This window comes from Manis javanica, chromosome X (genome assembly GCF_040802235.1).
Source record: "Manis javanica isolate MJ-LG chromosome X, MJ_LKY, whole genome shotgun sequence".
Lineage (NCBI taxonomy): Eukaryota > Metazoa > Chordata > Mammalia > Pholidota > Manidae > Manis > Manis javanica.
Window position 1 is genome coordinate 111,345,897 of NC_133174.1, and position 16,508 is coordinate 111,362,404.

Here is a 16,508-nt window from a genome sequence, read left to right on the forward strand (position 1 = left end):
AAGAAATGAAGAGCATTCAAAAATAATAAGGTAAAATAAAATACTTATCTTCCTTGTACTTAATTACTCTAACAGATAGCAGTTTGCTCAAAATAAGCACAGCAAAAAACTGTTTAGTAATTAAAGCTTGTGGATACACAAAACGAATGACAGAAATGGCACAATGGACTGGTGGGAGGAATTAAGAATACTTTCTATAAAGTACTTGCACTAACCAAGAAGTGTACTGTATTTGAAAAAGGACTTTGATTAGCTGTCAATGTATACTGCAAACTCAAGGGCAGCCTTGAGGTGTAACTAAAAAATGTAAAAAAGGAAAAAAGGAAAGATAACTGGCATGCTGACTAGAGAGAAAATGGGGTGACGTACAATGCTCAATTAAAAGCAAAGAAGGCAGGAAAAGAGTGAAAAACCAAAAAAGAGAAGAAGAACAAGAACAATTAATAGAAAACAATAAAAAAAAAGTGGATAGTAGTCCAACTTTCAGGAATCACTTTAAATGTCAGTGGTCTAAAAAACATCAAAAGATAGAGACTGTCAGAATGGATCAAAAACAAGACCCAACTCTATTTTGTTTATAAGAAACCCACTTTAAATGTAAAAACATATGGCTTAAAAGTAAAGGGAAGAGATCTGCTAACACTAATCAAAAGAAAGTTGCTTATATTAATTTCAGACAGCAGACTTCAAAACAAGGAAAATTGTCAGGGCTAAAGAGGGGCATTGCATAATTATAAGGGAGTCACTTCACTAATAGGCTATAACAAACCTTGATGCCAATGTGTCTAACAACAGATCATCAAAATTCATGAGGCAAAACCTCACAGAACTGCAATGAAAAACAGATGAATCCACTATTATAGCTTAAGACTTCTACCCTCCTATATTAATGATTGACAGCTCCAATAGGCAGAAAATCAGTAAAGACAGTTGAACAACTCCATCAATCAACTGGATCTAATTAACACATATAGACTTTCAACTAGCAATAGCAGATACATTCTGTTCAACAAGCTCACATGGAATGTCACCAAAACAGATCACAATCTGAGCCATAAAATATACCCGAACAAACTGAAGAGAATAGAAATCATAGAATGTATCCTCTTAAACCACAGTGGAAATAAACTAGAAATCAATAAAAGGATGGTAGCTTGAAAAGCCCTAAAATATACTGAGGTTAAACAACACCACTCTAAATACCACATGGGTCAAAGAAGAAGTCTCAAGGGAAGTTTAAAAATATTTTTTACTAAATCAACTAAAAACATAACTTACCATAATTTGTTGCATGCAGTGAAAGCAGTGCTTAGACAGAATCTCCAGCATTAAATGTATATATTAGAAAAGGTGAAAGATCTAAAATCAATAACCTAAGTTTCCACTTCAAGAAACTAGAAAAGAAGCATATGTTAAATAAAAAATAAGCAGCACAAAAGGAAAAATTAGTAAAAATTGGAGAAGATAACAATGAACTTGAAGTGGGAATTCAATAAAGAAAATCAAGAAAACCAAAAGCCTGTTCTTAAGAAGATCAATGAAACTGATAAACCTCTAGCCAGATTAAATAAGAAAAAAGGAGAGAAGACATAAATTACTAATGTAAGAAATGAAAGAAAGGCCATCAATAATGATTCTATGGACATTAAAAAGATAATAAAACAATATTATTAGCACTTATTGGTCATAAAATACGAATTTGATGACTTACATGAAATGACCATTTCTTTGGAAAACGTAATGTGCTGAAACAAACTCATTCAAGGAGAAATAGATACCTGAATAAGTCTATATGTGTCAAAGAAACTGAATGAAAAATGCGTAAACTTTCAAAACAGAAAGGAACAGAACAAGGTGAGGTCACTGGTGAATTCTTCCAAATATTTTTTTAAAAGGAAATTATACCACTTTTCTGCAATCTCTTCCAGAAAATAGAAACAAAGGGAATGCTTTCTTATTTATTTCATGAGGCCAGTATTGCCCTAATATTAAAACCAGATAGATTCATTACAAGAAAGGAAAACTATAAATTAGTATCTCTCATGAACATAGATGTTAAAATCCTTCATGAAATACTACCAAACTGAGTCCAACAATGTATAAAAAGAAATGCACACTATGATCAAGTATGATTTATTCCACATAGGCAAATAAATAATGCAGTTCATCATGACCTGAAGAAGAAAACCATATGATCACAGCTTATCAATAGATGCCTAAAGAGCATTTGACAAAACCTAACACCATTCATTCTGGTAAAAAGAAACTCATCAGAATAAGAATGGGGGAGCATCTTCAACCTGATAAAGAATGTCTACAAGCATAGCATACATTATTTTTAAGCAAAGCAGCACAGCATACATTATTCTTAATGATGAGAAACTAGGTCTTGTTTCCCTATATTGGGAATAAGGCAAGGATGAACCACCTCACCACTTCTAGTCAATACTAAATAGAAAATCCTAGCTAGGGCAATAAGAAAAGGAAACAGAGGGTATATATATTGGGAAAAGAGAAATAGAACTGTCTTTTTTCATAGATGACGTGTTTGTCTATGCAGAAAAATCCCAAAATATCGACAAAAACATCTCCTGGAACTAGTAAGTGATTAAAGCAAGGCTGCAGGATCACAGGTTAACATACAGAAGTCAATTGCTTTATACAGAAGTCAATTGTTTAGAAGCAAACAATGAGCAATTTGAGTTTAAAATACAATACTATTGCCATTAGCACCAAAGTACTCAGAAGTACACAGGTATAAATCTAACAAAGTATGTACAAGATCTGTATGATGAAGATGACTACATTCTGATGAAGGACATCAAAGAATATCTAAATGAATAGACAGATTCCATATTCCATATAGATAGGAAGACTCAACATTGCAAAGCTATCAGCTCTTCCCAACTTCCTCTATAAATTCAGTGCAACCCCAAGCAAAATCCCAACAAATTGTTTTATGTCTATTGATAAACTAATTCTAAGGTTTATATGAAAAGTGAAAGATACAAAATACCCAATACAATATGGAAGAACAACAAATTCATTGAACTGCCCCTAAATTGACTTGAATTCTTATTATATGTAAAGGTACAGTAATCAAGACTCTGTGGTACTGATGATGGGAACTTTCAATTTTTCTGCAAACCTAAAATCGCTCTGAAAATACTCTATTAATTAGAAAAACACAAACCTCTTCATCATAAATGGACCAATAGTTGCTACTTTTGACGAAAGACTAGTCCAGTGAGGCCATACATTAATTATATTATCCTGACAGAATAACATAACTTTGATGATACCATAAAATAAGCATTAATGTAGTAAGAGATTAATTTATGGACTACCTACATGACTATTAAATTCCATGAGTAATGAATAGCTGAGCCACTCTTGAGTGTTGCTTTGGATCAAGTCAGAGGGAATGTGAAGGCCAGCACATACCTGAATACCAGCTTAAAGCCCGCAGGCCTTGTAACCTGACCCTCTTCACCTCAAAACACCTAGGTGTCCATGTGTCTTATTCTAACCTGCTCCCCCTTTAAGATACAGGAAGAATATTAAAAGGCAAGGTTGTTATAAATATGCTTACAGAGTGTGATCCCCTGCTCAGCAGGCTTCAAACAAGTAGTAGATCAAATGCCAGGTAAGCTCTCAGATGGTATATAAATTAGACTCTTTAAATATAAAGTCGTGAGCCTCAGAGTAATTAGTGTCATCGTTGTCCTGGTCTTAAGTTCTTGGTCTCTGCCATGTCTGAATAAAGTGAGCAGTGAAGTTCACCCAAGGTATAAGGCAATTGATTTCACAGGCATTGTAGTGGCTACCCTTTGGTAACTGAAAGAATCCTTAGCGAGCATGGCAGAGTGCTGCCCATCTGCAATATTGGCAGAAACCGCACCTGGAAAGAGTGAAGCAGGGTCATAGGGCACAGGACAAATCTCCTTTAATTTTATGCCCATTAACTATACTTTTATATATCCTTCCTTATAACTATTACATTCATATCTGATCCAGTATTCAATTAAGTTACTATAAACCCTGAAAGAGTCATCTGAGGATGTTTTCTGTGGCAGTGGCAGGTAGGGTGGGCATGTCTCTCCTTCAGGAGATTAACCTTAAAGGATATGGATGAAAACTAACACCAGATTCACATAATAAACCATTAATAGACATATATAATGATCTATAAAACTTTTATAGTGTAAATCTGTATAACCTAGTTTGAAGGAAAAATTCTCATCAACTAATACACTCCGAAGCACCAATTAAGATAAAATTGTCCTAAATCATTCAGCACTCTTTTTAGCAAGAAGTAATCTTTCTTTTCCTGCACTTTAATATTTTCAATTGATATGTATTCTCTTTCCAATTTTATTTTGGTAGAGTTAAAATTATCAATTAAAAATTATTTTTATAAATAGCTCCCGCATCAATTAACTATGTATATTCATACTTTCTAAACCTATTCCACTCTGCCTTTCCTGAGGCAAAGCAAGCAGATTCACATACTGTTGTAAGGGTACAAATGCACCATGATTTTACACAGAGTGAAAATACTTATGTCTTGCTCCTAATAGCTTGTTGATTCCATAATATTTTATTCTGAAATACCAGTTAAGTATGAATGAGTACATCTATTTATAGTCCAACGTGAAGGGTCTACCAGATTAGCTTATTCCTAGCTTATTCTAAGTTACTGGACTCATTCCATCAAAAACCCTTTGGGGTTCAGCAGCTATTTCTCTAAAAATGAATTACTCTGGGTAGCTACTATTTCTTAATTATTATACATAGAATTTGTTCATGCAGATGTTGTATTGCCTGATAACATTTAACAATAAAAAACACAGTTTTCTCCAATTTGGTAATTTAGGACCTATCAAAGACTTTTTAAAAATTATGATTTGGGAATCCTCTAGCCCACCCAACATAAGACCACTTTAAGAATTGATTGAGCCCAGTGTGCTTTTTTGTGGTCTGAATTGCCTAATTTGTATATCTTTCCTCAAGACTTTGTTGTTTGGGGTGTATATTTGCTTTTCTTTTAAATGGCCACACAAAATAAAGTGCTTATTTGTTTGGAAATTAATTAGAGACAGCATCTGAGTAGATAAGTAACACCTGAAAATGGGTAACCATATTAATATCAAGGAAGAGAACCAATGGCCAAATTAGAATAAAATCCCCAAAATTACTCAGAAATAAGATATATTTGAATTTCGTGACAGATATATACAAAAAGTTAACAATGGACACCTGTGTAGAGAATGACTGGGAATATCCATTTAACTATTTAAAAATAAGAAACATGGAGTATTTTGATATTTTGAAATGTAAATTCCCATCAATTTATTCTAATTGCAATGGAAAACCACTTGTAGGCAAGGTGGTAACTTGGTCTGATTAAAAGATCTCTCTATTATTTGGACAATGGATCAGAGGAGGTCAGGAGAGGAAGCACAGAAGCAGGGAGACCATATAAAAGACCACTGGGACAGTCCAGGCTAGAGATGATAGTGGCTTGGACTATGTTGGCGGCAGCAGAGATGTGAAGAAGAGGCCAGAGTAAAGATAGATGTTTCAGAGGTAAAACCCACAGAATTGGTGATGAATTCATTATGGGCAATAAAGAACCAAGGGAATCAAGGAAGCCTTCTAGATTTCTGTCTTGATCAACACAGTGGGTGGTATGCCCATGTACTGTAATGAGAAAGAAGTTCAGGGATTGGGGAAACAGCTATTATGGCAGCACGAGTGGCGGAATACTGCAGATGCCCGTCACACTACCATAACAGATGAACTTGGGTGATTAATTTGGCCAGAAGTTATGGTCAAAATGTTCATAAACAGTCAGGGCTCAGTTTTAAAAATTAAGAAGATTCCCTTAACCAGTTTCATCAATGCAATACCAGTAATAAATAGTAACACATTTCCTTTTGTTTTTGTTTTAGATTTTTAAAATCAACATTTGGTTTTCTTCTTTGACTAGGTCAGTGGTTTTGATGTTCTGCAGTTACATAAACATATTTTTCTTGTTTATTTGTGCTTACACTTACCTTAGAAACTAAGTTTCAGTAGGTGGGTAAATCGAATATTTTTTCAGAAGTTCACACTCTCTTTAATTTACCAGCTCTGCCAAGTCTGACTATAATCCATGAAGTCTCGCATGATTTAAACCTGGATACTTATGGAGCATCATGATAACTAAGATATGCTCATGTCCTTCCTACAAAAGTCCCAGATTTACACAGCCAACAATGTAAGTCACATATTTCCAGGGGAAGGTCAACATCTTTGGCATTTCCTGCCTGCTAAGGTTTGACAGATATTCACTTTCGTTTTTGTTGTAAACAAAGTTTAAAACAAGGACTCTTTTGAAAAGCTGGTTTACCTCAGGGAAGTGGCAAGGTGAGTTTTCTTAAGCATGCTTTATTTATTCACTCTTTTTGACCCCTGCACTTTTTCTCATTCTGTAGATGTTTTTAGACTCCTATTACTTTATCCATCTCAATGAGCTTTAACACAAGTTATGCTCAGCATGGAGTAATGGGAAGCAAGGGCCTTGGACACAGCAGACCTGGTTCCCTATCAGGTAGGTACACATGTCATCTCCACTATAAAGATGGGAAACTGAAGGACAAAGAAGTTAAGTAAGTGTTCCAAAGTAACACTATGTGTAATGCAGAGCCAGGATTTCAAGCAGGATTTTCAGCATTTTAATGTCTGACTTTGGAGTCCAGTGGCCACAGCTATGCCCTGCTGCCTCGAATTGACTGTTACAATTATTTGTGGTAGACCCTGAAGTAGAGAGCCCTTGCCTAGACACATAAAATCACAGAACACAAAATCGTGACTTGATCCCACGCTCAAAGAAAGCATGACCTCTGGTCTCATTTTACCATATTAATCTGCTTCCCATGGAAGTGGAAACACATATATGCAACATACAATTCTTTAAACCTTTCAGAGTAAAGAAGAGGTAACATTAAATAGTCTAACCATTAGATTGTAATGGAGAGACTTAGATACTTACAGGTGAACAACTTGGCTGACTTAATTGCTCTTCTGAAATGGCCTTAGATCAACACCAAAGTTAACCGTTCAAGCAATAGCAATATTCAAGGTCAGGCTTCCATGATGGGGCCAGAAACACAGATATCAAGGTGATAATGGATGGAGTCGAGAGGGATCCGAGATGGCAAACAGGAAATAAAGTCTGGATATAAACCTCTAGATGGGAATAGAGCTCGTAAAGGATTCACATACCCAAATTTAGCTGAGTTTTCCACGTCTTCCAGGAACTTAGGTGTCTTTCGTCCTGATTTCTAACAGAGAGAAAAATGACAGCTGAATAACCATCTTTATCTTTATCCTAGCACCCTTCACACACACACACACACACACACACACACACACACACACACACACACACACCACCTTTTATAAATGTTAAAGATGTATATAACTCTGAAAAAATTCACAACCACTTCAAAAAACTTTCTAAGAGTCTCAGTGGTTATTTTCATACCTGTGTTTTGAACACTTTTAAAGTCTTTGAGACTTTTCTCACTTAATCTGAGTATTTTTTTACCTTGCCTCATTCATCATGCTAAGGTGTAAGCTTCTGATAAACTCAAATACAAATGCCATAATATGCCAAATATGCCAAAATGGAAGACAGGGAAACAAGGAAAGAAAAACATAGTTTCCACAAGCCTCACACGATTTGGTGGACATAGGTCAATAAGAAATAACTGAATCTTGAAATTTTCCATGTAAATGCTGAGAAATGTGTGCATTGGGAAAACATTTTAATGTCTAAAAATGTTAATTACTATGACTTACATACCTCACCTACCAGTCTTCAGTGTGGTAATATTCCTATTAACTGTTTTTGTAATCATCTTACAGGTCTTCCTTTTCCTTGATTCTAAACTATATTATAATGCTAAATTTAAAAATCTTAAAAACACTAAATTCTAACCTTATAGTAAAATATAATTCTCCCAATTTCTCGTTTTCTCTACGTGTGTGTGCGCGCAGTGCGTGTGTTTTCACGAGTTCCTAAATATTGATTTCCATTTTGAATGCCAATTTTTAAGTATTTACAAACATTCATGGAAATACATGGTTTCCCCTTGTTGTGGAGAGTCATTGTCTTGAAAAAGAATGTAGCTTTGGTTGTGAATGGAATTTTTGAAGGCTTGGAGTTGGTGTCCAATTGCTACCTACACTATCCAGGTATTGTTATACTGTCAGGAAGTAAAGAAAAGTGAGCTTCTTTCACACTTCCATTTGTTGGAAACAGGAAAGGCAAACCATAGTAACAAGTACAAAAAATGACCTACACAAAATAGAGCATTGAAAATATATAGAAATCGCAGAGGAGAGAGACTATGTTTCTTATCTGCTTCTGTCAGGAATGTGTGTAAATGGAGCTGTCAGCTGTACATTTCTGACAAGGTGACCGACCGCTCACTGCCCAAATCTATGGGATTACAGTTAGTAAGTTTCACAGAAATTTATATCTTGATATGGAAAACATTTCCCTCATGAAAATATATTGTTAATTCCCTTCTATGTGGTTACACTGTCCAAAACTACCAGAGGCACAATTTGATATTTTTACATCCTCTTGGTTTAAGGTTTTATTTTTTATATATATGTAATCTACAAATGAGAATCAAGAAATCTGCACTACCCCCTGTTATGTCCACACCCTTCAAAGGGGATTATGAGCACATTAGTTTAAGAAAAGAGAAAGTAATAAAAAATTATTTAGGCATATGATGCTACAAACCACAAACTATTTCTAGACTTCCTAAGCAGGGATTGTTAGCAAGAAGTTTCACTGATAATCTTGTAAGTTATGCTTCTCAGAGTACTTTCAGGAACAGCTATTATGTGTGAGGCTTTGAGCAATTTACTTTTCAGAATTTCAGTTTTCCCTTTTATAAAGTGGAGTAAATGACAGAATTTGTATGAGGTGCAAATGAGAAAATAGGTATGAAAACATTTGGTAACTCCAACGCCCCAAATACAATGGCCTAAGCCCTTCCATTGGTAGGAAGAATTACCACAGAATGCATAACATATAGGTGGTTGCTAAAATGGAAAAAGAAAACAAGGGAGGGTCATTGACCCACATGCCCTGTTTCAATTTTAATTAAGAATGAACTTAAAATTAGAAAAAGTTATTAAAAACAGCACGTGGTCTAAAAAGAAACACCCTATCTATATAGATGTTAAAGAGAGAACCAAACAAACACCTCACAAGAACGCTATAGAGGCCTACTTAGAACTCCATTAGAGAATTTTAGCTATAAGTATTTTAACTGATTTTAAGGAAACCTTTAGACAAACTAAACAATTATGAACTTTATAATTTGACTCATCCATATGTTTCACCTTATACAAATTGAGTTTTAAAATAGATTTAATTTTCTACATTTAAGGGAACAATAAAGGCAATCATTCACCCACCAACGCCACTTACAGCCACATGTTTAGAAATATTTTTAAGAATATTATCTTGGTCCAGGAGTTTTTGGTATAGCAATATCATCACATATATAAAGGCATTCAGGGTAGAGCAAAGTAATTTTCTTCCCGATCTCAATTTTTCCTGCTGGAATTATTACAGGCATTTTAAAAGCTAACTTTAGAGGACATTTTGTGAAATTCGTACTATCAGTATTTTTCTGAGGGAGTTTTTCTAAGACACCATAGAAAAACAAAAGGTAATAAAAGGAAACAAAGAAGCAAAAGTCCAGTCACACATTTATGATATTTATTTTTATCTCTGAGGAATATAGCTAAACTTTAATTATGTATTTCTAACTTGATACAGACAGCTTTTCAGCATCTAGGAGTTGTAATTTTATCTACCCAGCACAGGCAGTTTTTCGGCATCAAGGAGTTTTAATTTTATCTGTAACGAATTCTCCATCTTCTAGGTTTAGTTTCAGGAAAATTCCCCTCAGACATTGGTGTCTGTCTTGACCTCGTGTACCTTTTGTGAATTTTTAAAAATTTGATCCTGAGATTCCTCCATAGACCGCAAATGTCACAAAGTGGTTTTGCGTGTATTACTTTATCCCTCTATAAAAAGCTTTACGCCCATGAATCTCCTCAGAGTGTGGATCGGCACCTTCCTTTCGTCGACTTACTAGGACTTAGACTAAGCAAGCGGTAAAAAATCTGCTCAAGTCTTTATTAAGTACCAGGTCATTCACCTGGTATCATCAACTATTGCCAAGAGAAGAAGGATTTTTATCTCAGTTAAACCAATAAATTACAATATTTTTACTTTTCCTCTTACCAGTGACGGAGCTGCCTTTCGACCGTTAGGAGCCTGCTAGAAACGCCCCTTAAACTAGTTTCTGTTCCTAGGCTATTCTCATTGGTCAATGAAATGTGATTGGCTAAGCTAGGCGCACATCTGTAAAAAGCTAGGCGCACATCTATCTATCTATCTATATCTATCTATCTATCTATCTATCTATCTATCTATCTATCTATCTATCTATCTATAAATCACTACAAAAAGCTTTATGCCCATCAATCTCCTCAGAAAACTTAAGTGTGGATTGGCACATTCCTTTCGTCGACCTACTAGGACTTAAACTAAGCAAGCGGTAAAAAATCTGCTCAAGTCTTTACTAAGTATCAGTTCATTCACCTGGTATCATCAACTATTGCCAAGAGAGGAAGGAGTTTTATCTTAGTTAAACCAATAAATTACAATATTTTTACTTTTCCTCTTACCAGTGACGGAGCTGCCTTTCGACCGTTAGGAGCCTGCTGGAAACGCCCCTTAAGCTAGTTTCCGGTCCTAGGCTATTCTCATTGGTCAATGAAATGTGATTGGCATAAGCTAGGGGCACATCTATAAAAAGCTAGGCGCACATCTATCTATCTGTATCTATCTATCTATCTATCTATCTATCTATCTATCTATCTATCTATCTATCTATAAATCACTACAAAAAGCTTTATGCCCATCAATCTCCTCAGAAACTTAAGTGTGGATTGGCACATTCCTTTCGTCGACCTACTAGGACTTAAACTAAGCAAGCGGTAAAAATTCTGCTCAAGTCTTTACTAAGTATCAGTTCATTCACCTGGTATCATCAACTATTGCCAAGAGAGGAAGGAGTTTTATCTTAGTTAAACCAATAAATTACAATATTTTTACTTTTCCTCTTACCAGTGACGGAGCTGCCTTTTAACCGTTAGGAGCCTGCTGGAAACGCCCCTTAAGCTAGTTTCCGGTCCTAGGCTATTCTCATTGGTCAATGAAATGTGATTGGCATAAGCTAGGGGCACATCTATAAAAAGCTAGGCGCACATCTATCTATCTATCTGTATCTATCTATCTATCTATCTATCTATCTATCTATCTATCTATCTATCTATAAATCACTACAAAAAGCTTTATGCCCATCAATCTCCTCAGAAACTTAAGTGTGGATTGGCACATTCCTTTCGTCGACCTACTAGGACTTAAACTAAGCAAGCGGTAAAAATTCTGCTCAAGTCTTTACTAAGTATCAGTTCATTCACCTGGTATCATCAACTATTGCCAAGAGAGGAAGGAGTTTTATCTTAGTTAAACCAATAAATTACAATATTTTTACTTTTCCTCTTACCAGTGACGGAGCTGCCTTTTGACCGTTAGGAGCCTGCTAGAAACGCCCCTTAAGCTCATTTCCGGTCCTAGGCTATTCTCATTGGTCAATAAAATGTGATTGGCATAGACCAGACGCACATCTATAAAAAGCCCTACAAAAAGCTTTACGCCCATCAATCTCCTCAGAAACTTGTGTGGATCCGCACCTTCCTTTCGTTGACCTACTGGGACTTAAACTAAGCAATCAGTGAAAAATCTGCTCAAGTCTTTACTAAGTATCAGTTCATTCACCCAGTATCATCAACTATTGCCAAGAGAGGAAGGATGTTTATTTTAGTTAAACCAATAAATTATAATATTTTTACTTTCCCTCTTACCAGTGACAAAGCCACCTTTCGGCCGTTATGAGCCTGCTAGAAACGCCCCTTCAGTTTGTATCCAGTCCTAGGCTATTCTCACTGGTCAATAAAATGATTGGCATAAGCCAGACCCAATTATGGCCAAGTCTGGGTTAACAACTTCCCAGTCCAGAAAATTCGCTACCTCACTAATTGCAGATAAGGTGACTACCCGAAATACTGGACAGGAGATTAAATGTGTACTTTAAACAGTGGATAACTCTTTAGTCATAAGCACATCTCATGAAACATTTTAGGTATGTTAGCTAAAAATATTATGCATTGTTTTTCTGAGATTCAAATTTACTTACCACGTATTGTTATTCACTTTATGTGGTAATGCTGTTTGCACAGAATATGTCTTTATGAAAATCTACACTTCATTTTACAATTTCCTAATGTTTCACTAATGAGTATATATAATTGCAGCCTATATAATGCAGGAAGAAGGACGTTACTCTCTCAGTGTCGGTTTACCTACTGTCATAATGATCCTTCCCGCTACCTCCTGGTCAACCAGGCAATTACTTTTATCACAAACAAGAATGAAAAAGAAGAGACAGATAAAGGGTGAAGAGGCTCTAAACGTTGTATTCAAATCACCTTCACTAAGCATAGAATATAGCATATTAATATCTCTGAAGATGTTTTAAATTCATTGAGGGATTTTTCTTTTTCATTTCTAATAACAAACACTTAAGGAGGGTAAAAGAGACGCAGACAAAGCCCCATATTTTGAGGGGAAAGGATCCTAAGGCCAAATTACAGGACAAAATCCACCCAGGGTCTAGCAAATAGTACACACAAATAAAACTCAAGTTTTATTTCGATTCTAGTAAATATAAAAGAGAACTCTTCCATTTGTATATCTCTTTTAAAATAATTTATCAACCTGACCTATCTATTTACTGTAATTGCTTTTATATAGAAACATTTCAGTGACAGATTTGTGGCCACATATATGTGATCTTAAAATAAAGCTGTGGAGGATGAAAAGACAAATGAGTCAGTTTTACAGATTCAGGAAGCTAAGGATTAGGTTAATTGATCTAATCTAGGTGATAACACTAGTAGACTGAAGGCTGAGGCAGAAGGACAAACCAGGTGCTCTTTTTAGTACAGTAATTTTATCTTGAAAACTAACAGGTGTGCCTAATTTGGCTCATTGTAGCCGTTACTAAGTAGCATTTCCAAAGACTGGCTTGGGGAGTTCTCCTCACCCCACAAGCCTTCCATAGTTGTTCCAAATAAATAATCTCAATAGAAATAGTTTGCCCTCCAAATGCAGTTTGAAGAAAACTTCCTTAGTCCCTTTCCTGTCAGAGTGTTTCCGACCTACGTAAGCACATCCTACATAGAAATTCCTTCACAGTCCATTATCTTACTTAGATATTTTGCTTTTTCTCCTTCCAAAATATTACCCAGATATGTCAAAATTACAGTTAATCACAATTCTGTAATAAATTCTGAACTTGAAGGAACTGTACACAGAGATATTGAAAACACATTGTGATTAATATAAAATCCAGATGCCAAGTTCATGCTCATTTTAACATTTTGGAATTTGGAATGTGTTGGGATGGAGAAGATGACAAATGAACACCACATAGTCAGAATTTCAAAATGAAAGGAGGATCCACAGAGGACCAGTGCACAACCACTTCTTTAAACCATATGTAAGAGACTAAAAATTATATATGTTTCAAAATTTGTTTTGTATAATGTTAGATACATAAGTTAACTATTAAGTATATTTTATACATTTTTTGTTCCTCTGTCAAAGGCTAATGTATTATTTTATAATTATATTGGGATTTTATATAAACAACAAGCAAAAGAATCACATCAGTCATTTTAAAATAGATTTCACCACTGAAAGGACACAACTGACAATTACCCTGATGATTCTGATGGAAATAATGGTCAGACCAGGCAAGCAACACCCTATACAGAAAAGTGCCTGAATGAAGTATATGTTATACTTTTAAATTCACTGTATTTTATATACCTGCTAACGTATATTTGCAGAAATTTGAAAACTTAACTCACAATTATAAAGTGAACATTAGTCAAAAATTGTATTTAATATATTCGTTTATGAAAGGACAAGTAATGTATTCAGACTGGTTCAAAGGAGAACTTAAAGAAAAGAGAGTTGGTAGAAATACTGACATAAATTTGTCAATAGATTTAAAATGGGTTTATAACTTGTAAAACAATGAAATGTATTATGTGGGCTTGTTTTTTCCTTCCAAGTGGCAATCAAATGTACTTTTACTGGAATCAATAATACGCTTGACATAGCTAAAATACAAAAGTATCTGTATTTCTACCAGTTGTCAACAAGGTAAATTCTACCTCTACAAAATAGCAAATAACCTAGTAAATATAAAATCATCAAATTTTAAACTCATCTTTTTTATTTCAACATTTTGGTTGAAATATAGGTAATATACTATATTTATTGGTTTCAGATATAAAACCTAGTGATTCAACAATTACATACATTAGTAAATGCTCACCATGATAAGTGTAGTTACCATCTGTCAACATACAAAGAAATCACAATATTACGGCTATATTCCCTGTGCTGTAAACTTCCATTCCTGTGAATAATTTATTTTATGATTTGAAGTTTGCACCTCTTTATCCCCTTCACCTATTTTGACCACCCCTCAAACCCCTCCCTATGACACCCAACAGTCTGTTCTCCGTGTGTATGAATCTATTTCTGTAAAACTTTCAAATGAAATAATGCCCAGAGGATTTGCTAGGTAGTGCCTAGGACACCTGGGAATTTATTCTGTCCAGTTTTAAGTATAGGAAAAATTTTTAAAAACTTCATTTGCTTAAATTGTATTAGTCTTTTCTATTTATCTGATTATAATAATTCATTATAAATGTATCTTAGATTTCTGTTAATGCATTGGTAATGCTCTTAATCACTATGGAGTGAATGTGTGTGTCCCCTCAAAATTCATGTTGAAACCCTAATCCTCAAGGTAATGGCATTTAGAGGTGGGACCTTCAGGAGACAATCAGGTTTAGATGAGGGATAAGGATGGAACCCCCACAATGGGATTAGTGGCCTTACAAGAAGAGGAAAACACCAGAACCCACTGTCTCTCCATTATGTGAGGATATAGCAAGAATACTATCTGTAAAGCAGGAAGAGGGTTCTTAACAGATATTGAATCTATTGACACCTTGATTGTTGGTTTTCCAGCCTCCATAATTGTGAGAAATAAATATTTGTTGTTTAAGCCACATAGTCTATGGTAATTTGTTGTTGCAGCTTCAGCAGATGAAAAAAAGTTTCAGCTCAAACAATGCCTAACATATAAACATTATTTTTGAACTATTTGGATCTATACTACATAAATATTTTCGTTTTTCTTAGGGGTCAAAAGATGCTTTTGGTATGGACTCGTCTACTTTGATGGTAATATTGCACAAAAATAGAAATCAACTGAAAAGAAATGAACACATATTCAGTTAGGTTTTTGAACAAAAGCAAACAGCAGCCTTGTCTTCATTCAATATTGCTGGTACACTTGCCAGTGTGGTTTTTCCCTTTTTTTAAATTTTATTATCATTAATCTACAACTACATGAAGAATATTATGTTTACTAGGCTCCCCCATTAACCACGTCCCCCCCCACACCCAATTACAGTCACTGTCCATCAGTGTAGTAAGATGCTGTAAAATCACTACTTCTCTTCTCTGTGTTTCACAACCCTCCCATGCCCCGCCCCACATTATAGATGCTAATCGTAATACCCCCTTTCTATTTCCCCACTGTTACCCCTCCTTTCCCTCCCATCCTCTCCAGTCCCATTCGTTTTGGTAACTGTTAGTCCATTCTTGGGTTCTGGGATTCTGCTGCTGTTTTGTTCAGTGTTTCTTTATTCTTATACTCTACCTATGAGTGAAATCATTTGATACTTGTCTTTCTCCGCCTGACATATTTCACTGAGCATAACAGCCTCTAGCTCCATCCATGTTATTGCAAATGGTAGGATTTGTTTTCTCCTTATGGCTGAATTATATTCCATTGTGTATATGTACCACATCTTCTTTATCCATTCATCTAGTGATATACATTTAGGATGCTTCCATTTCTTGGCTATTGGAAATAGTGCTGTGATAAACAGAGTGGTGCATCTGTCTTTTTCAAACTGGAGTGCTGAATTCTTAGGGTAAATTCTTGAAGTGGAATTCCTGGGTCAAATGGTATGTCTATTTTGAGCTTTTTGAGGAACCTCCATACTGCTTTCCACAATGGTTGAACAAATTTACATTCCCACGAGCAGTGTAGGAGGGTTCCCCATTCTCCACAACCTTGCCAACATGTGTTGTTGTTTGTCGTTTGGATAGTGGCGATCCTTACTGGTGTGAGGTGATATCTCATTGTGCTGTTAATTTGCATTACTCTGATGAACAGTGATGTGGAGCATCTTTTCATGTGCCTGTT

At 35.2% G+C, this 16,508-nt stretch overlaps 1 protein-coding gene across 1 annotated transcript in view; it reads right to left on the bottom strand.

The window, feature by feature from the left end:
* LOC140847393 (kelch-like protein 4) overlaps positions 1 to 16,508 on the bottom strand; it is a 210,822-nt gene that overhangs the window by 75,712 nt on the left and 118,602 nt on the right. The window contains exon 2 of the mRNA XM_073227618.1: positions 7,270 to 7,328. Within this exon, the coding sequence (XP_073083719.1) occupies positions 7,270 to 7,328 (59 nt within the window). The remainder of the gene's footprint in view (positions 1 to 7,269; positions 7,329 to 16,508) is intronic.